Source organism: Blennius ocellaris, assembly GCF_963422515.1.
Source record: "Blennius ocellaris genome assembly, chromosome: 6".
NCBI lineage: Eukaryota > Metazoa > Chordata > Actinopteri > Blenniiformes > Blenniidae > Blennius > Blennius ocellaris.
Window position 1 is genome coordinate 2089749 of NC_137655.1, and position 18865 is coordinate 2108613.

At 44.2% G+C, this 18865-nt stretch overlaps 1 protein-coding gene across 1 annotated transcript in view; it reads right to left on the reverse strand.

Moving 5' to 3' along the window:
* LOC308131566 (inactive dipeptidyl peptidase 10-like) overlaps positions 1-18865 on the reverse strand; it is a gene marked incomplete at both ends in the record, with an annotated part of 281690 nt that overhangs the window by 17876 nt on the left and 244949 nt on the right. Inside the window, 6 exon segments of the mRNA XM_080498342.1 lie at positions 3244-3291; positions 3400-3491; positions 8415-8522; positions 10938-10976; positions 13415-13538; positions 17699-17796. Coding sequence (XP_080354468.1) covers positions 3244-3291; positions 3400-3491; positions 8415-8522; positions 10938-10976; positions 13415-13538; positions 17699-17796 — 509 coding nt within the window.

An 18865-nucleotide genomic window follows, 5' to 3' on the forward strand; every position in this document is an offset into this window, starting at 1 on the left:
AGAATGGAATAGAGTAGAGTAGAATGGAACGGAGTAGAGTAGAGTAGAGTAGAGTAGAGTAGAGTAGAGTAGAATGGAGTAGAGTAGAGTAGAGTAGAGTAGAGTAGAGTAGAGTAGAGTAGAGTAGAGTAGAATGGAATAGAGTAGAGTAGAATGGAACGGAGTAGAGTAGAGTAGAGTAGAGTAGAGTAGAACGGAGTAGAGTAGAGTAGAGTAGAGTAGAGTAGAGTAGAGTAGAACGGAGTAGAGTAGAGTAGAGTAGAGTACAACGGAGTAGAGAGTAGAGTAGAGTAGAGTAGAGTAGAGTAGAGTAGAGTAGAGTAGAGTAGAGTAGAGTAGAACGGAGTAGAGTAGAGTAGAGTAGAGTAGAGTAGAGTAGAGTAGAGTAGAATGGAGTAGAGTAGAGTAGAGTAGAGTAGAGTAGAGTAGAATGGAATAGAGTAGAGTAGAATGGAACGGAGTAGAGTAGAGTAGAGTAGAGTAGAGTAGAGTAGAGTAGAGTAGAGTAGAGTAGAGTAGAGTAGAGTGGAGTGGAGTGGTGTAGAGTAGAGTAGAACGGAGTAGAGTAGAGTAGAGTAGAGTAGAGTAGAGTAGAGTAGAGTGGAACGGAGTAGAGTAGAGTAGAGTAGAGTAGAGTAGAGTAGAGTAGAGTAGAGTAGAATGGAATAGAGTAGAGTAGAGGTAGAATGGAATAGAGTAGAGTAGAGTAGAGTAGAGTAGAGTAGAGTAGAGTAGAGTAGAGTAGAATGGAATAGAGTAGAGTAGAGTAGAGTAGAGTAGAGTAGAGTAGAGTAGAGTAGAGTAGAGTAGAGTAGAACGGAGTAGAGTAGAGTAGAGTAGAGTAGAGTAGAGTAGAGTAGAGTAGAATGGAGTAGAGTAGAGTAGAGTAGAGTAGAGTAGAGTAGAATGGAATAGAGTAGAGTAGAGTAGAGTAGAGTAGAGTAGAGTAGAGTAGAGTAGAGTAGAGTAGAGTAGAGTGGAGTGGAGTGGAGTGGTGTAGAGTAGAGTAGAACGGAGTAGAGTAGAGTAGAGTAGAGTAGAGTAGAGTAGAGTGGAACGGAGTAGAGTAGAGTAGAGTAGAGTAGAGTAGAGTAGAGTAGAGTAGAATGGAATAGAGTAGAGTAGAGTAGAGTAGAATGGAATAGAGTAGAGTAGAGTAGAGTAGAGTAGAGTAGAGTAGAGTAGAGTAGAGTAGAATGGAATAGAGTAGAGTAGAGTAGAGTAGAGTAGAGTAGAGTAGAGTAGAACGGAGTAGAGTAGAGTAGAGTAGAGTAGAGTAGAGTAGAGTAGAACGGAGTAGAGTAGAGTAGAGTAGAGTGGAGTAGAGTAGAGTGGAACGGAGTAGAGTAGAGTAGAGTAGAGTGGAGTAGAGTAGAGTGGAACGGAGTAGAGTAGAGTAGAGTAGAGTAGAGTAGAGTAGAGTAGAGTAGAATAGAATAGATTGGAATAGAATAGAATAGAATAGAATAAAATAGAATAGTCCTTCATTGTCACTTTGTAGCAAAAACAGCGTTAGCAGCAGTGAAATGTGACAGCAACCTAAAAAAAAAAAAAAACACACAACGGTAGAAAATGTAACCCAGCAGACGTCAAATATAAATATTAAAATATCAAAATATGTACAACCAAGCCTGTAGCATGGTAGTTTTTCAATAACTGATTGAAACACAGGATTAAAAACTATGCAAACATAAAAGAAAGTCTCACATGTCGAGGTTGTTTGATTTTAAAAAAAGTGATTCTACACGTGTTTCCCATCGTTCTTGTGATTCATCCCAACGGACGCGTCGCTCATTTAGATGTAGAAGACGACGTTTTTAACATAACAGACTTCTGATGAACGATAAAAGAAGACGTCGCTTTTTATTATGTTTGGAACGGCGACGCTTCTCCGCTCCGCCGACGCGTACAAATGTCCTAAAGTGTGGTTCGCCCATATGGGGTTCTATTTGTGCCAACATTCTGAGCGAGCGATGGGAAAATTTGAGCGCAAAAAAATTAATTGTGCAAGCACACTAATAACATTTTGAGGAAATATGTAAATTGCGCAAAGACAAACTTGAGATTGCGCTCAAAAATAATTTCTGCGCTCAGATTCTTCCTCTGCACTCAACCTCTCTCTCTCTCTCTCTCTCTCTCTCTCTCTCTCTCTCTCCTCTCTCTCTCTCTCTCTCTCTCTCTCTCTCTCTGTCTCTCTGTCTGTCTGTCTGTCTGTCTGTCTGTCTGTCTGTCTGTCTGTCTGTCTGTCTGTCTGTCTGTCTGTCTGTCTGTCTGTCTGTCTGTCTGTCTGTCTGTCTGTCTGTCTGTCTGTCTGTCCTGTCTGTCTCTCTCTCTCTCTCTCTCTCTCTCTCTCTCTCTCTCTCTCTCTCTCTCTCTCTCTCCTCTCTCTCTCTCTCTCTCCTCTCTCTCTCTCTCTCTCTCTCTCTCTCTCTCTCTCTCTCGCTCGCTCGCTCGCTCGCTCGCTCGCGCGCTCAAATCTCTCCACCTCCGCTCAAGTCCTGCTGTGCGCTCGCTCAAAATGTCCAAAGCCCAAATGTGACACGGTTGTCCACCAATCACAGAAATTTGGGGCGTTGAATTCTGATTGGTTACTTCGGATTCTGGAAGTGCCTCATAACCAACGAAGAAGAAGAAGAAGAAGAGGGAAAAACAAACTGTGAGGGAAAACGTGTTGTAATCTAGGATCATTATCTTTAGTTTTCCTTATTTCTGTTTTCCCTCGCAGTTTGTTTTTCCCTCTTCTTCTTCTTCTTCTTCTTCTTCTTCTTCTTCTTCTTCGTTGGTTATGAGGCACTTCCGGAAACCGAAGTAACCAATCAGAATTCAACACCCGCCCTGAATTTCTGTGATTGGTGGACAACCGTGTGTCACATTTGAGCTTTGGACATTTTGAGCGAGCGCACAGCAGGATTTGAGCGGAGGTGGAGAGATTTGAGCGAGCGAGAGAGAGAGAGAGAGAGAGGTTGAGCGCAGAGGAAGAATCCGAGCGCAGAAATGATTTTTGAGCGCAATCTCAAGTTTGTCTTTGCGCAATTTAAATATTTCCTCAAAATGCTATTAGTGTGCTAGCAAAATAAAAAATTTTGCGCTCAGAATTTTGGCACAAATAGAACCCCGTACACCCACAGCTTCCGCTGCCGGCGAGGGGAAGGGACACACGTCTTTCAACAGTTCTACGAAAAAGAAGTGAATGGTTGTCGTCCGTGAGAAGGGAGAGAACAGAAAGGCGGAAACGCCACGAACCTGAAGAGTTGTCGTCTCTGTGGCGAGCCCTCCGTGCTCAGGAAGTATCTGTCGGGGGACATCGAGAGACGATCGGTCAATCATTAGCAACGTAGACTTCGTTAACTGGGACCTGTTGTCCGCGGAGACGTTTGTCTCGCCGGGGGTTTGACTCACAGGTTGTCGCTGTTCTCATCGTAGGAGATGATCCGGGTCACCTCCCAGTTCCCCGACGTCAGGTGGCGGACCTCGTTCTGATCGGCTCGGAACTGAAAGCATCACGTGAGGAAGAGGAGGAAGAGGAGGAGGAAGAGGAGGAGGAAGAGGAGGAAGAGGAGGAGGAAGAGTAAATTCTCCATGTCTCTCCTTCGTATCAATTGTTTATATTTATTTAGAACAAGCAATAAAGTAGCAACCTAAATGGACAGGGAGTAGAGAGATAGATAGATAGATAGATAGAGGGAGAGAGAGAGAGGGGAGAGAGAGAGAGAGAGAGAGAGAGAGAGAGAGAGAGAGAGAGAGAGAGAGAGAGAGAGAGAGAGAGAGAGAGATAATGACTTTATTCATCCCCGAAGGGAAATTGTTTAGTTGCAGCAATCTGGTCCATACGAATATTATAAAATACAATAGAATAGAAATAAAAGCAAAAAATAAAAATCTAAAAGTGTCTGGGTGTAAGACATAAAGTAAAACACAGAACGGAACATTAGAAATAAGCATGAGTCATTATATTCAGGCTCTGACGGAGGTAGAAGACTTAAAAAGTCTTATTGCCGCGGGGAGGAAGGACTTCCTGTAGCGTTCTTTAGAGCAGCGGGTTGAATCTGAAGCTGGTCTTCAGCTGGTCCAGTGTCTCGTGTGTTTCTATGATTTGTTATCAAGGCTGGAGAAAAACTCTATGATCTGCTGTTGATGCTGCGCAGGAGTTGTTGTTGTTGTTGTTGTTGTAGGAGGTGTTTAGTGCTTTGCTCCGGGTTTGTAAAGTCTTGTATGGTGCGAGCGCTAACATGTGGTTAAAAAAAAGACTGGTGGTACTCAACAGAATCCGCACTACTTTGTTTTTTTTTGTCTTGTTTATTCCTTCCACCTCCTCATCACTCGCTGCCTCCTGATGTGTGTATATCAGTAATCTTTATTTACACAGACCCGCGTATACACCTGGTTCAGACGTACTATGAGCATGCCCAACCTGTAGGGGGCAGTGTAACAAAAAGGACAATGCCACGCTAGCCAATCAGAATCCTGGGAAAAAAAAAACCCACAACACGAACCGTGCAAGTTGTTTCCTGTTCTCTCTGCGCTAGTGGTGCACGGCTGGTTTAGTTTGGACTGATGAAGAAGAAAGAGTTTGTTGTAAACGTGGCGGAAAGAATTTAACGTAAGACAGAATAAACAACAAACAGACGATTCCATTTTCATCACAGCAGTCAAACTGTCAACACGGGGCACACTGATGAAGCTCCTGTCACACATTGTGACTTAAATCTCCGTCCACCCCTCTTTACATGCAAATGGAAGGAAGGAGTTTTTCTAAATCTCCACTTTGGCCGGATGTTTTCAGAAATCATCATTTTTGGAGGCCGACTTTGGAGAAATATCACTGCTTTTGTAAAACAGTCTCAGTGTTTCATGTGTCTCAATGTACCTTCAATGTCCCTGCTTGTTCCCTGGAGATTCTTATTTAATTCTTAGTTTTAATTTGATTAAATCCTGATCAATGTTTCCTCCCCGACAGTGTCAAATCTAAATCTCAGCAGCGACTTGATGGATTAAAAAGTTGGACTTGGTTGAATACAAAATTGTACAATTCGCTTACTTGGAGACTCAATAAGCTAAATGGAAACACGCTGTTTTCGCTGCTTGAGTACGGCTGAAGCCAGCGTGCCAGAGAATTCTCTGGCAGCTCGGCGGAGAAACCGTCCAAGTGAACTCTGCCTGGATGTGAACGCGACCCCCCCGCGGAGCAGGTCAGGCGGACGGTTGAGGCGCACAGCGGCCAGTCCTTCCGCAGAACGACTGGAAAACGCTCTCCCTCAAATCGATGCTTGGCGCCGGCCGAGTGCATCCATTCGTTTTAATAAGCGCAGGTGAAAGAACCTCTGGGTAACTGCCTGGTCAAATGGAGATCTCTGCAGACACTTCCCCGCAAACACGTCACGCCGACAAAAGCGCTTTTGCAGTCCGGCTCAAAAAAAAGTCAAAGAAAATGATGTGGGGGGCTTTATAAGTGAGCGGTAGATTGGAGGCAAAGTGACGGCAGGCAAGGAGCACACACAAAAAGACCGAAGCCAGCTTTGGAAACCGGAGTGAAAACTCGACTGAATAAGAGAAAAGAAAGCAACACGGTGAACAGAAGCGCCGACACAGAAGAGAAGGTCGAGGGTTTTGCTCGCATGTGATGAGATGCGGGGTTGCAGCTTACGCTGACGACGGTTTATTCTCTCTTATTGTCACGCCGCCATATATCGAACCTCCACTGAAGCGTTTGCGTTGAAATTCCCAACAACGGAGAAAGAGACGGTTTTTTTAGGCTCGTGTTGTTTGTAGTTCTGATTTAAAATGCATTGGAGCATCACTCATATATCTTCGTTTTTTAAATTTAATCAGCTTTTCTTCCTTCCTTCTTTTTTTTAAGACATTTTTAAATACATTACAGTCATTCCAATGTGCTTTTATAGAGAAAATAGAAAAGCCCAAAAGATCCACATGAGCAAGAAGTTTGTTTGTGACTGTGGAAAGAAAAACTTTGTAGAAACCAGAGTCAGAGGTGGAGGAATTCTGAGGACCGGTTGGGGTGAAAGGATGGAGGAGAGGAGAGGAGAGGAGAGGAGAGGAAAGATGGAGAGAAAGACTTTTCTTCTTTTTAATAATACAATAATCACAGTGATCTAAATATTTTCCAACTGTCATGAGATTAAACCAGCCTGAGCAACAACAGAGCAAAAAGCAAAGTAATCACAACAATTATAACAAAAGCAAGAACAAAAGGACATAAAACAAACAAACAACAACAACAACAACAACAAAATGAAAACAAAATGAAAATAAAAACCAACAAAAACAGGAAGGAAAACAACAACAACAACTACAAAACTTAACTTAACACAACTTAATTTTGATAATTAACAGAACAATCTCGTCAATGAGGAGTGGAAGTGTGTGTGTGTGTGTGTGTGTGTGTGTGTGTGTGTGTGTGTGTGTGTGTGTGTGTGTGTGTGTGTGTGTGTGTGTGTGTGTGTGTGTGTGTGTGTGTGTGTGTGTGTGTGTGTGTGTGTGTGTGTGTGTGTGTTTTGTCCTCTGGATGTGAATGGAACATATATTTCTTTTCTAAAATCTCTGACATGTGAATCGGCTGACACTACCTCACGTCTGCGCTCTCCGGCTCAGCTGCTACAGTTTCAACGCAATCTACTTCCTGTTGAAAATGGTTGCCTTGCCCTTGTCCTCTCGTCATACATGTACCGACGTGGACGGACGGAGGCGTCTCCAAACTCCGTCCAAGAACGCAGGTAAACGGTCCAACCGGGTACTTAAGTACTTAAGAAAAAAAAGCAGTCTGTGGAGAGCAGCTCCAAACGAATCTGCATTAACGCCTGTAAATAGGGGGTTAAGAGTGTTGGGTTGCCAGGTTGTGTGAATATGCATGACTCCTGGCGCCTCTGCTTCTCAGGCCATCGCCAAAATAAATCAACTTCACAGTTTCCAGAAATGATCCCGGTTCAGTTCTTCAACACCGATTCTTTACTTCTCAAAGGTATTCTGGTCAGTAGGAGGAACTAACACGTCGTGTATTTTTCGTGAATTTTGTTTGATTCTGTAAACTTTTGAAAGAGCATAACTGTATCTGCCAAGTTTGCACAAACTTTCCTCAAAGAAATCCAGAAATACGGCACTGATGGAAAAAAAATCCTCCCAGGATGAGTGGACGTGCCAAATCACGGCCATGAAGCAGCTTCCGTGAAGGAGAACAAAGATTTATATCAAGCTGCTAAGTAGGAGGATTGTAGATTGTAAAAGTTGTCGTTGGTAGATAAGCCATGTATGTTCAAACACGTCGTTGTTCGGGTTGACTGTTTGACGGTTTCCAGCAAGAATGTAGAACATCTGTAGGGTTTTGTTTGTTGATTTACACTAGAATTGTGCTCAGAGCCACTAAAAACACAACTTAAAAAAAAAAAAAAAAAAGGCTCCTAAGGTGGAGCTTTTAGAAACTGCTCTGTCTCCATGGAAACGAGTGAAAACAAGCGAAAATGCAAATTTTCTCTATAATAATAATTCTGCTTGATAACGAACGTTTGTAATCAAACATATGAGTATTAAAGCAAATTAATCAAAATTTGGCTAATAAATGGAAAAAAAGAACCGAGAAAGTCCAAAAATGTCAAACATGATAAACAGAAATCCAGCTGTGGTATAATGGTGGAAACATCGAAAAACGTTTTCAGATCACAAATAAAGTAAATCACAAATAGATCTTTCATTTGAAACTCCGCCCAGTTTTTTCTGCGGCGATATTTAACATTTTCCATATTCATGAAGACAAAACGCTAAAACCATCTGGCATCCCTGATTCCCCGCTCGTCATGTTACTCGATCTGTGTTGATCCAAGCAAACGGATAAAGAGCCGAGGATTTCACACTGAGCTGCATTTGAATTTGTCACAAAGCTTCTAATTATCTCATTTTGCGTGTTTGCAGCTTTTTCTAGAGGGACCACTCCGACCACCGCCTCTCAAAGCACCCTTGATATTGACTGTAATATCAAAATATGAAACGAAAAATATAAATGTCTCATGCTCATACTCACGATTATAGGATATTTATTCCAGCAGCCCTCCGGCAACCTTCTTTTTAAAGTCGTCGGCAGACGTTTGTATTATTCACGCGTTCTCTAATTCAGACCTGACACGTCCATTATGCTCCAAACAGGCTCAGCCAGCGACTCGCTCACTCAGGATGCCGCACGGAATTATATGTTGGAGCAAAGTGTTCCCGTGTTTCAGAATAAAATCTGAGGGGAATAATTAAACGGAGAAACAACCTGACAAACCCTCCAGCCGCTGCTCAGATGGAAAAGCTGGAAGATTCTCGTTTGTTGGTTTGGATGAACGCCGTCGTAAAAAAAATGTGACGTATGAATGTTCTGATTAAAAGTTGATCCCCCCCCCCCCCGTGTGAAGGTCGACGTCTACCTGCGTGGTGAACATGGCGATGTGATGAAACTCTCCACGGCCTCCCTGTTTGACCGGCACCGTCAGGAAGAACCTGTTGCCGTCTTTGGAGAACACCGGTTCTTGGTTCTAGGGAAGTAAAAGACACATCAGTTCTCACATGGCCAGATCAAACGGTGTGATTTAAAAAAAAATAAACAAGTAGGCCGCTGCTAGGCTAATCCCCCGCCGGAGGGCTTTATATTTTCTCACAAAGCCAGCTCTAAGGCAGCACACTTGGTACACTAGAGGGTGTTCCATGGGTCCTAGTAGATCATTATGTAGAATCTGAAAGGTCTTCTTCATAAGCTATGTCAAAATACGTCTCCAGAGCCCAAAAGGTGTTTTTATGCACTTAGTGACCCTGTGACCTGATATGCAAATGAGGTCATGGTCACCATGGTGCCCCTTCTCCCCAGGTGGAGTGTCCATGTGTGAAGTTTGGTGACTGTGGGCCCAGGAACTGCTGAGAAATGAGGAGAAATGTTTATATGAAAATACATGTATTGTGCAACCATGACGAGCAAACGTCAGACCCTACCAATCTTCAAGGTCAAGGTCAGGTCACTTGGTGTACTGGGGGTTATCCCTGGAGTGTGTATCATGTGTGTATAAAATTTCAGAGCCCTAGCTCAAAAACCTAGGCCTCCAGAGCCCAAAAGGTGTTTTTAAGCACTTCGTGACCCTGTGACCTACTTAATATGCAAATTAGGTCAAGGTCACCATAGTATCCCTTCCCCCTCTGAGATGTATCCACATGTGAAGTTTGGTCACTGTGGGCCCAGGGGTTGCCGAGATATAGGTAGAAACGTTCGAACGTACGGACGTACGAAGACTGTTTCAAGATCCCCCTTCGGGGCCTATCAGCCACGGCGGGGGATAAAAATTTTAGTGGCCACACAATTATTGTATGTACCTACTTTTTTTTTTACTATATTTTTTATACAAATTTTATTTTCGCACTGTGATTTTCTTCTCCTATCCTGCTTTGCTGCTGCAACACTGCAAACGTGTCCGTCTGTGAGATCAATAAAGGATTATCTTATTTGCTGATTGTGATTCCGAGGAGGAAGATTTCTCAGCCACGGAGTCCAGCAGAGGGCGGCTTTACGTGACGCACCTGAACGCATCACTCAGGGCCATTCCGGACCACGGGAAAGCAGCGCAATACGAGCTCACCAAGAGCAGAAATATTACTTTTGGTCCAGGTTTTGGAGAAGCGGAGGCTCAAAACAGCATGTGGAAGTAGAATCTGGCGGCATTGAAGCCCGTTAACCTGTAAAAATCCATAAATTAGCCGCAGGGTTCAAAGCGTGCGAAAAAAGTAGAAGCTTTTAGTCCGGAAATTGTTTTTTTTTTTTAAAGTCCGCTTTTAAGAGTTACTGGTGTGGGCGTGTTCACACGTTTCAGGTGATCAGATCACACGTGGTGAGTTCTGACGACGATTGTTTACACTTGTTCGTATCAAAGCCTTCAGATTGCATCACCGCCGGAGTTATCTGGGACTCGGTTCAGCAAAATGTGCTGTAACAGCAGAAAAGCCTGCGTTACAAAGTGCCGGTATGAGGTCGTGATGGGAAAAGAGAGTTTGACAAAAAAGAAGCTGTTAAGTGTATCGTGGGAGTTGCAGAAAGCAGGACTGGAAGCCAGGATGTCCCTGGATTACCGTGTTCACAAACCTTGGAACATTGAGTACAATGTAAGCACAGACAGAACACATCCACTTCCTTTTTTTTTTTTTTTTTTTTTTTAGATCCAGAGCTGAACTCTTGAAATAACCCTGGACTCTCTTGGAACTCGAATGCACTTATTTTTTAAACTTGATGGAAACTCTTCAGAAGACCCAGAATCCTCGAAGTAAACGAGAAGCCATTTCTAAACCGACTTCAATGTTGACCAAAGGTCACATCACACAACCTTTCAACCCTCGCACATGGTCCCGTTGGTCTAAAGACGTTGTCTTCAAAGTTTATTAATTTTTCCTCCATTTGAATATCGGATCATAGGAGCTACATTCAGAATCTGCTGTGTCTGTGTGAGCTGGACTGGCTCCGCCCACATAGACCCATTTATAGGAAGAGGAGGAAGTACTTCCTCTCGTGGTGCAATTGCTAATTGTGGGAGGAGTCAAAGGGGGAGGAGCCTACCTTGATTGTGATTGGCTTACTTTTTGCATAGTAGACGCCTTTAAGGCCAATATTGTTAAATATACAATATTGGATGAATGTCTTTTAACTCAGAGCTTCAAATGGATGAAAATGAAGGAAAAATGTTATATTTTTTCACACAAGAGCCATGTGGAAGTATTGAAAGGCTGGATGATATGATTGTTTGGACATGACGGTTTGGAGTTGGTAAACCTCGGAGGAAGCCGTGACGACGAAGGAAACGCCGGACGCTGCCCCCGTTGCTGCTGCTTGCATCATGAAGTCAGCGAGGAGCTGCACGTTCCGGCGCCTCACTGGAGAGTTTGGTGTGAACGTGAAGGAATGCGAGGAGTTTTACCTGCTTGGAAAGCCAGAGCTCGGAGCTTTCTTCATGCCGCTGAAAACACACCAGAGCAAAGTGTCACACTTCTTCATCAACTCTTCTGTTTGGAAAAAAAACAAAACAAAAAAACTATAGATATTGTAGTTTAGACACTCTGTAATGGAACTGATCTCTTTTATCCACCAAGGATTCAAAGTTATTTTTTGGTCTTTTTCTCAATTTATTTATTCTTTATTTCCCTTTTCTCTCCTTTATTATTATTATTATTATTATTATTATTATTATTATTATTATTATTATTATTATCATCATTATTCTTATTTTTTTATCATTATTATTATTATTATTATTATTATTATTATCATTATTATTATTTTATCATCATAATTATCATCATCATTATTCTTATTATCATTATTATTATTATCATTATTATTATTGTTATAATTATTATTATTTTTATCATTATTATTATTATTGTTATTATTATTTTTATCATTATTATTATTATTATTATCATTATTATTATTTTATCATTATAATTATCATCATCATTATTCTTATTATCATTATTATTTTTATCATTATTATTATTGTTATAATTATTATTATTTTTATCATTATCATTATTATTATCATTACTACCCCCATTATTGTTATTTCATTATTATATCATATGTTTCTCCATCCCTCCCCTCCTACCACCACCCACCCACACACCACACACACACACACACACACACACACACACACACACACACACACACACACACACACACACACACACACACACACACACACACACACACACACACACACACACACACACACACAGTCTACTGTACTGTAAGGGTTTGTAAATATCATTCTGGGTGTATACTGTCTCTCTTTGTGTGTTTCTGTCTTTCATCCTGTATGTTGGAAAAAAGAAAAAAGAAAAAGAACCGGTCGCTGGCTTTCTAAAAGTGGAGCTTTTTGTGTGGGAGATATTCTGGAACGCTCCATCATCCGCCCCATAATGGCGCTCTTATTGAGTCGTTTATTTTAACTCCCCGCTCTGATCCTCCTCGTTTCCCACCAATATGCAGAGTTTTGGCAGGAGCGGCGGCCGGTTGGCTGCGTGGAGCGGCGCTTCCTGCGACTCGCAGCCAATCAGCAGCTGGAGAGCAGCCGGCCGGCTCCCGCAGGTCCACTGTGGGGTGAACGTGGACGGGGGGCCGGAGGATTTCACTCCGGCAAGTCCGGCAAATGTATGTCTCCTGTCGCTAATGTAGAATCAATTCACTAAAAATAATGAAGAAACACAGTTTGACGTCGTCTGAACAGACAGACGTCGATTTAATTCAACAGTTTCTTGATTTATGCAGGGGAAAACCTTAAATGGCAATAAAATACGATCTTTTGATCAGATCAGAACTGTCAAATATACAATTTCAACCCTTAAAATTCCACTTTGATAACATAATACTGATATTAATTTCAATTAAAAATAGAATGAAGTTATTTTCCATATAACAATGTTGAGTGGCTCCATTTGTAAACATTTAAAAAATGTTGTCGGATCAAATTTAAAATGTTAATTTCCTACTATAAAAGCATCAAGATTCAAATTTGCTCCAGCGTTTTTGGGGTTAAATCTTTTAATCGCTTTACTCCCACAACTATTGAACTCAGGATTTTAACACAAGTTCAAAAAACCCCAAAAAGAAATACTGAGAAAAAAATAAGGATTTTCTATTTAATCAATGTTAAAAACTGGATATTAATTTTTTTTTCTTTTTAAGTTTGTCCAATGTATTGACTTTATGCAATGTTAGGTTTGGTGTCAGATATTCCATTTTAAAAATACTCCCATCTTTAAGTGATTGTGTAAAATGGAACATCTACTATTTTCGAGCTTTAATTATGAGGATTTTAAACTTTTGAATCTCCAAGAGTGATAAATGTTCCATATAGAAACGTGTTCATGGGCGTCTGGGATTTACATTTAATCCATCAGGAAATGTCAAAATCAGCCAAAACAAATAGTCTTGGACTGATTTAATTGTAGATTCAGTTCTCAAAACATTGTGAGGTCATGACGACACATTCTAGGCAGAATTCATAAAAAGCCAAACGTTAATATGCATTACTGAATGTTGGAATTAAGTTATTTGGGGGAATATTAGTGACATTTCTTTGCATTTAATTCTCACCGCTAAGAATAGTGATTTTCACAAGGTGATAAAACATTAAATCAGACATAAATCAGCATCGCATCTTTTAAATATCTACTTTAAAAACTTTTTAAGTCAAATATTCAGAATGTAATTGAGGCTTTCAAGCAGAATATGTCGCTTTTGAAGGCATTTGAAGGGTTAAAATGTGAATAAGATGGTAATACGTTCAGATGTGCTGGAGTAGGTAAAGCTTATTTAAGTTTATTTATGTATATTTTTTTAATGACACACACACACACACACACACACACACACACACACACACTGGCGCACCGTGACGCAGGCCCCGGTGGTGGTGTCGCACACGGTGAGGATGGAGATGTTCTGGGCTCGGTTCAGCCACCGTACGGACGTCCTGGTCTTGCTGATCCACTTCACCATGGTGACGTAGTGCTCCCTGGGGAACGGAGCAGACGTCAGAACAACGCCGGTTCACGTGCAGCCCCGTCGGGTCATGTCACGGTCCGGCCACTAGGTGGTGTCGAGGTGAAACGAGGCAACTGCAGCAGCAGTATAAACGCTGCAAAAACTGGAATACCAATTTTCAACTCACCTTTTTAAATTGGCTTTTAACTGTCGAGGGCAGTGTATTTTATTTTATTCTGTATGCTCTGTTTTTATGAATTTCTGGAAGCTTCGCCAACCTGCAGCACCGTCGCTCCTCCCACAGACAGCACCTGTGTTTTATTTGATTTTTGTTTTTGTTTTTATGTATTTATTCTCGTATTTTCTTCTTAATGTATTGTTTTAGCTTTGTTGTAAAGCCCTTTGGATGTCACCGGGTGATTATAAAGGGCTATAGAAATAAAGTTTGATTTGATTTGATTTGATTTGAATGCAGATTGTTGCTTTGGTAGCTTGTCACGCCATCGCGATTTTCCATAAACGCTCGGATGAGCGGGTCCCTTTAAATGTTGTCGCTGCAAGGAATTCTGGGGCAGCACGATAAAGGAAGCATCAGTGTTTTCCTAAGCTAAAGGAGGCTCTAAAGGAAGCATCAAGCCTCCTTTCCTTTGCTCGTTGAGAATTCGGACGGTCCTTATCGTGGCCGTAACACAAAACACTTCCGGGGGTTCAGGGAAAGTCGATAGAAAAGGAAAGACAATATATGTTTGGGCGTCTGAGAAAAGCTCCACCGGTGAAGAACAGTACAAACAACCTGTCCAATCGTGTACTTTAAAATATAAAATATAAATAAATAAAAAAAATGGCACCCCCAATTCAAATCAATGCGTTTTGGCGAAATACTGGGTTGTTATTCTTCAAAATCTTTAAAACAAAGAGTTGCAATATTTTCATATTCCAGGTATTCCTCAGAAAACATGTTTGTAACATGAGGCCATTTGCATTTTTATTAATTTTTTCATTAATTTGAAGAAATTGCAGTTTTTGTATCACGACCCCACTCTTCCACAAGAAGTTCCTCTGGAATCTTCTATGAAACTTTAATTCTTAGCAACTCTGACTCCCACTTAAACATGTGATGTCATCAGTCTCCCCACCCTGGAGGTCAGTTCTACCCAGCAACGTACACGTAAGTATCTCCATTTATGAACTTATTTTTCATTGACAGATTATGATGTGTGATGAAATTAGTGATCAAATGTGGAAGAGTGGGGTCGTGATACGAAAACTGCAATTTCTTATAATTAATGAAAAAAGAAATACAAATGCAAATGGCCTCGTGTCACAAACATGTTTTATGAGGAATACCTGGAATATGAAAATATTGCAACTCTTTGTTTTAAAGATTTTGAAGAATAACAACCTGTGGGGTCATTTTTGAGCCCACCTGTGCATCTAAGGGTTAATATTTTGACTTTATGCTATTTTTTACGTGTATTTATATGTTCGTAATCTTTTACGGGTTTATGTGGGACAACGGGTGGAAATTAGCCTCGCGCTAAATCCGCCATATTTACAGAGGAGACAAATAAGCGGCGCGGTCGCTGCGTCTGGTCCCGCCGCAAGCTAGTTTTAGACCTTTTTACAAAAGTTGCACTGGAGCTCAGCTCCCCCGTTTTTACAGGCTGGATTCAACGTTATGAGCTTTAACAAGCTACACGTGCGTTTCACATAGACAATGAATGGGAAGCATAAAGGGTTAATTGATGGATAAAATGTTGCCGTGATTCTTCTTCTTTTGGATTTCCTGTCATCAAACTTTTTGGTTTTTTTGTAACCTTATATAGAAACACAGAAAATACACGTTCAGATTCTCGCTGCTCTACTTTTTTTTTTTTTTTTGCTCTAACAAGAACGCGGCACGACTGTCGGGACTCGTCGTGTCCGGCGAGGATAAAACGACTGTCCGGACTCGTCGTGTCCGGCGAGGATAAAACGACTGTCCGGACTCGTCGTGTCCGGCGAGGATAAAACGACTGTCCGGACTCGTCGTGTCCGGCGAGGATAAAACGACTGTCCGGACTCGTCGTGTCCGGCGAGGATATAAAACGACTGTCCGGACTCGTCGTGTCCGGCGAGGATAAAACGACTGTCCGGACTCGTCGTGTCCGGCGAGGATATAAAACGACTGTCCGGACTCGTCGTGTCCGGCGAGGATATAAAACGACTGTCTGGACTCGTCGTGTCTGGCGAGGATATAAAACGACTGTCCGGACTCGTCGTGTCTGGCGAGGATATAAAACGACTGTCTGGACTCGTCGTGTCCGGCGAGGATAAAGCGACTGTCCGGACTCGTCGTGTCCGACGAGGATATAAAACGACTGTCTGGACTCGTCGTGTCTGGCGAGGATATAAAACGACTGTCTGGACTCGTCGTGTCCGGCGAGGATATAAAACGACTGTCCGGACTCGTCGTGTCCGGCGAGGATATAAAACGACTGTCTGGACTCGTCGTGTCTGGCGAGGATATAAAACGACTGTCTGGACTCGTCGTGTCTGGCGAGGATATAAAACGACTGTCCGGACTCGTCGTGTCAGGCGAGGATATAAAACGACTGTCCGGACTCGTCGTGTCCGGCGAGGATATAAAACGACTGTCCGGACTCGTCGTGTCCGGCGAGGATATAAAACGACTGTCCGGACTCGTCGTGTCCGGCGAGGATATAAAACGACTGTCCGGACTCGTCGTGTCCGGCGAGGATATAAAACGACTGTCCGGACTCGTCGTGTCCGGCGAGGATATAAAACGACTGTCCGGACTCGTCGTGTCTGGCGAGGATATAAAACGACTGTCCGGACTCGTCGTGTCCGGCGAGGATATAAAACGACTGTCCGGACTCGTCGTGTCAGGCGAGGATATAAAACGACTGTCCGGACTCGTCGTGTCAGGCGAGGATATAAAACGACTGTCTGGACTCGTCGTGTCTGGCGAGGATATAAAACGACTGTCCGGACTCGTCGTGTCCCGCGAGGATAAAACGACTGTCCGGACTCGTCGTGTCCGGCGAGGATATAAAACGACTGTCCGGACTCGTCGTGTCCCGCGAGGATAAAACGACTGTCCGGACTCGTCGTGTCCGGCGAGGATATAAAACGACTGTCTGGACTCGTCGTGTCTGGCGAGGATATAAAACGACTGTCCAGACTCGTCGTGTCAGGCGAGGATATAAAACGACTGTCCGGACTCGTCGTGTCCGGCGAGGATATAAAACGACTGTCCGGACTCGTCGTGTCCGGCGAGGATATAAAACGACTGTCCGGACTCGTCGTGTCCGGCGAGGATAAAACGACTGTCCGGACTCGTCGTGTCCGGCGAGGATATAAAACGACTGTCCGGACTCGTCGTGTCTGGCGAGGATATAAAACGACTGTCCGGACTCGTCGTGTCCGGCGAGGATATAAAACGACTGTCCGGACTCGTCGTGTCCGGCGAGGATATAAAACGACTGTCCGGACTCGTCGTGTCCGGCGAGGATATAAAACGACTGTCCGGACTCGTCGTGTCAGGCGAGGATATAAAACGACTGTCCGGACTCGTCGTGTCCGGCGAGGATATAAAACGACTGTCCGGACTCGTCGTGTCCGGCGAGGATATAAAACGACTGTCCGGACTCGTCGTGTCTGGCGAGGATATAAAACGACTGTCCGGACTCGTCGTGTCCGGCGAGGATATAAAACGACTGTCCGGACTCGTCGTGTCAGGCGAGGATATAAAACGACTGTCCGGACTCGTCGTGTCCGGCGAGGATATAAAACGACTGTCCGGACTCGTCGTGTCCGGCGAGGATAAAGCGACTGTCCGGACTCGTCATGTCCGACGAGGATATAAAACGACTGTCTGGACTCGTCGTGTCTGGCGAGGATATAAAACGACTGTCCGGACTCGTCGTGTCCGGCGAGGATATAAAACGACTGTCCGGACTCGTCGTGTCCGGCGAGGATATAAAACGACTGTCCGGACTCGTCATGTCCGACGAGGATATAAAACGACTGTCTGGACTCGTCGTGTCTGGCGAGGATATAAAACGACTGTCCGGACTCGTCGTGTCCGGCGAGGATATAAAACGACTGTCCGGACTCGTCGTGTCCGGCGAGGATATAAAACGGTCCTCCGGGGGCGTCGGCGGCCCGGCGGCTGAGGCTCCGCCTCACCTCAGCTTCAGCGTCTCCGGGGGAACGAGCTCCAGCGTGTGAGTCGGGCCGTAGAGGTTGACGACGAACAGCTTCACGGCCGGATTGGGCTGGCCGGCCTGCACACACACACACACACACACACACACACACACACACACACACACACACACACACACACACACACACACACACACACACACACACACACACACACACACACACACACACACACACACACACACACACACACACACAGGAAACAAGCCGCCGTCATGTAAGCGATCTGAAAACTGTTGATGTCACTGGATGAAGTGCGGAGAACCCTGGAGGGGCGTTTGTTTTGTGTGAGGCGGGAGAACGATCCGGAACGTTGGAGGAGCTCAACGTCACAAGAAGGAAGACCAACGGTTCCCTTCAATGAACATTAGTACGAGGAACCTTCTCATGACAGATTAAACTGTTTGACCTCAGTAAGAGGAGGAAGATGCTCTATAATCTGGACATTAGAGGAAGAAGATGCTCTATAATCTGATGTTAGAGGAGGAAGATGCTCTATAATCTGGACATTAGAGGACGAGGTAGCTCTGTCACTCGGTGACGTGTGAAGCGACAGCAGTGTCTCCGTCCTCCCCGTCCTTTTTGTCCTCTCTGTCCTCCCCCTCCTCTCTGTCCTCCATGTCCTCTCTGTCCTCTCCATCCTCTTTGTCCTCCACATCCTCTCTGTCCTCCCCATCCTCTCTGTCCTCCCCGTCCTCCCCGTCCTCTCTGTCCTTCCCGTCCTCTCCGTCCTCCCCGTCCTCTCTGTCCTTCCCATCCTCCCCGTCCTCCCCATCCTCCCCGTCCTCTCCGTCCTCTCTGTCCTCCCTGTCCTCCCTGTCCTCTCCGTCCTCCCTGTCCTCTCCGTCCTCCCTGTCCTCCCCGTCCTCTCTGTCCTCTCCGTTCTCCCCTTCCTCTCCGTCCTCCCCGTCCTCTCCGTCCTCCCCGTCCTCTCCGTCCTCCCCGTCCTCCCCGTCCTCTCCGTCCTCCCCGTCCTCTCTGTCCTCTCCGTCCTCCCCATCCTCTGTCCTCCCCGTCCTCCCTGTCCTCTCCGTCCTCCCCATCCTCTCCGTCCTCCCCGTCCTCTCCGTCCTCCCCATCCTCTGTCCTCCCCGTCCTCCCTGTCCTCTCCGTCCTCCCCATCCTCTG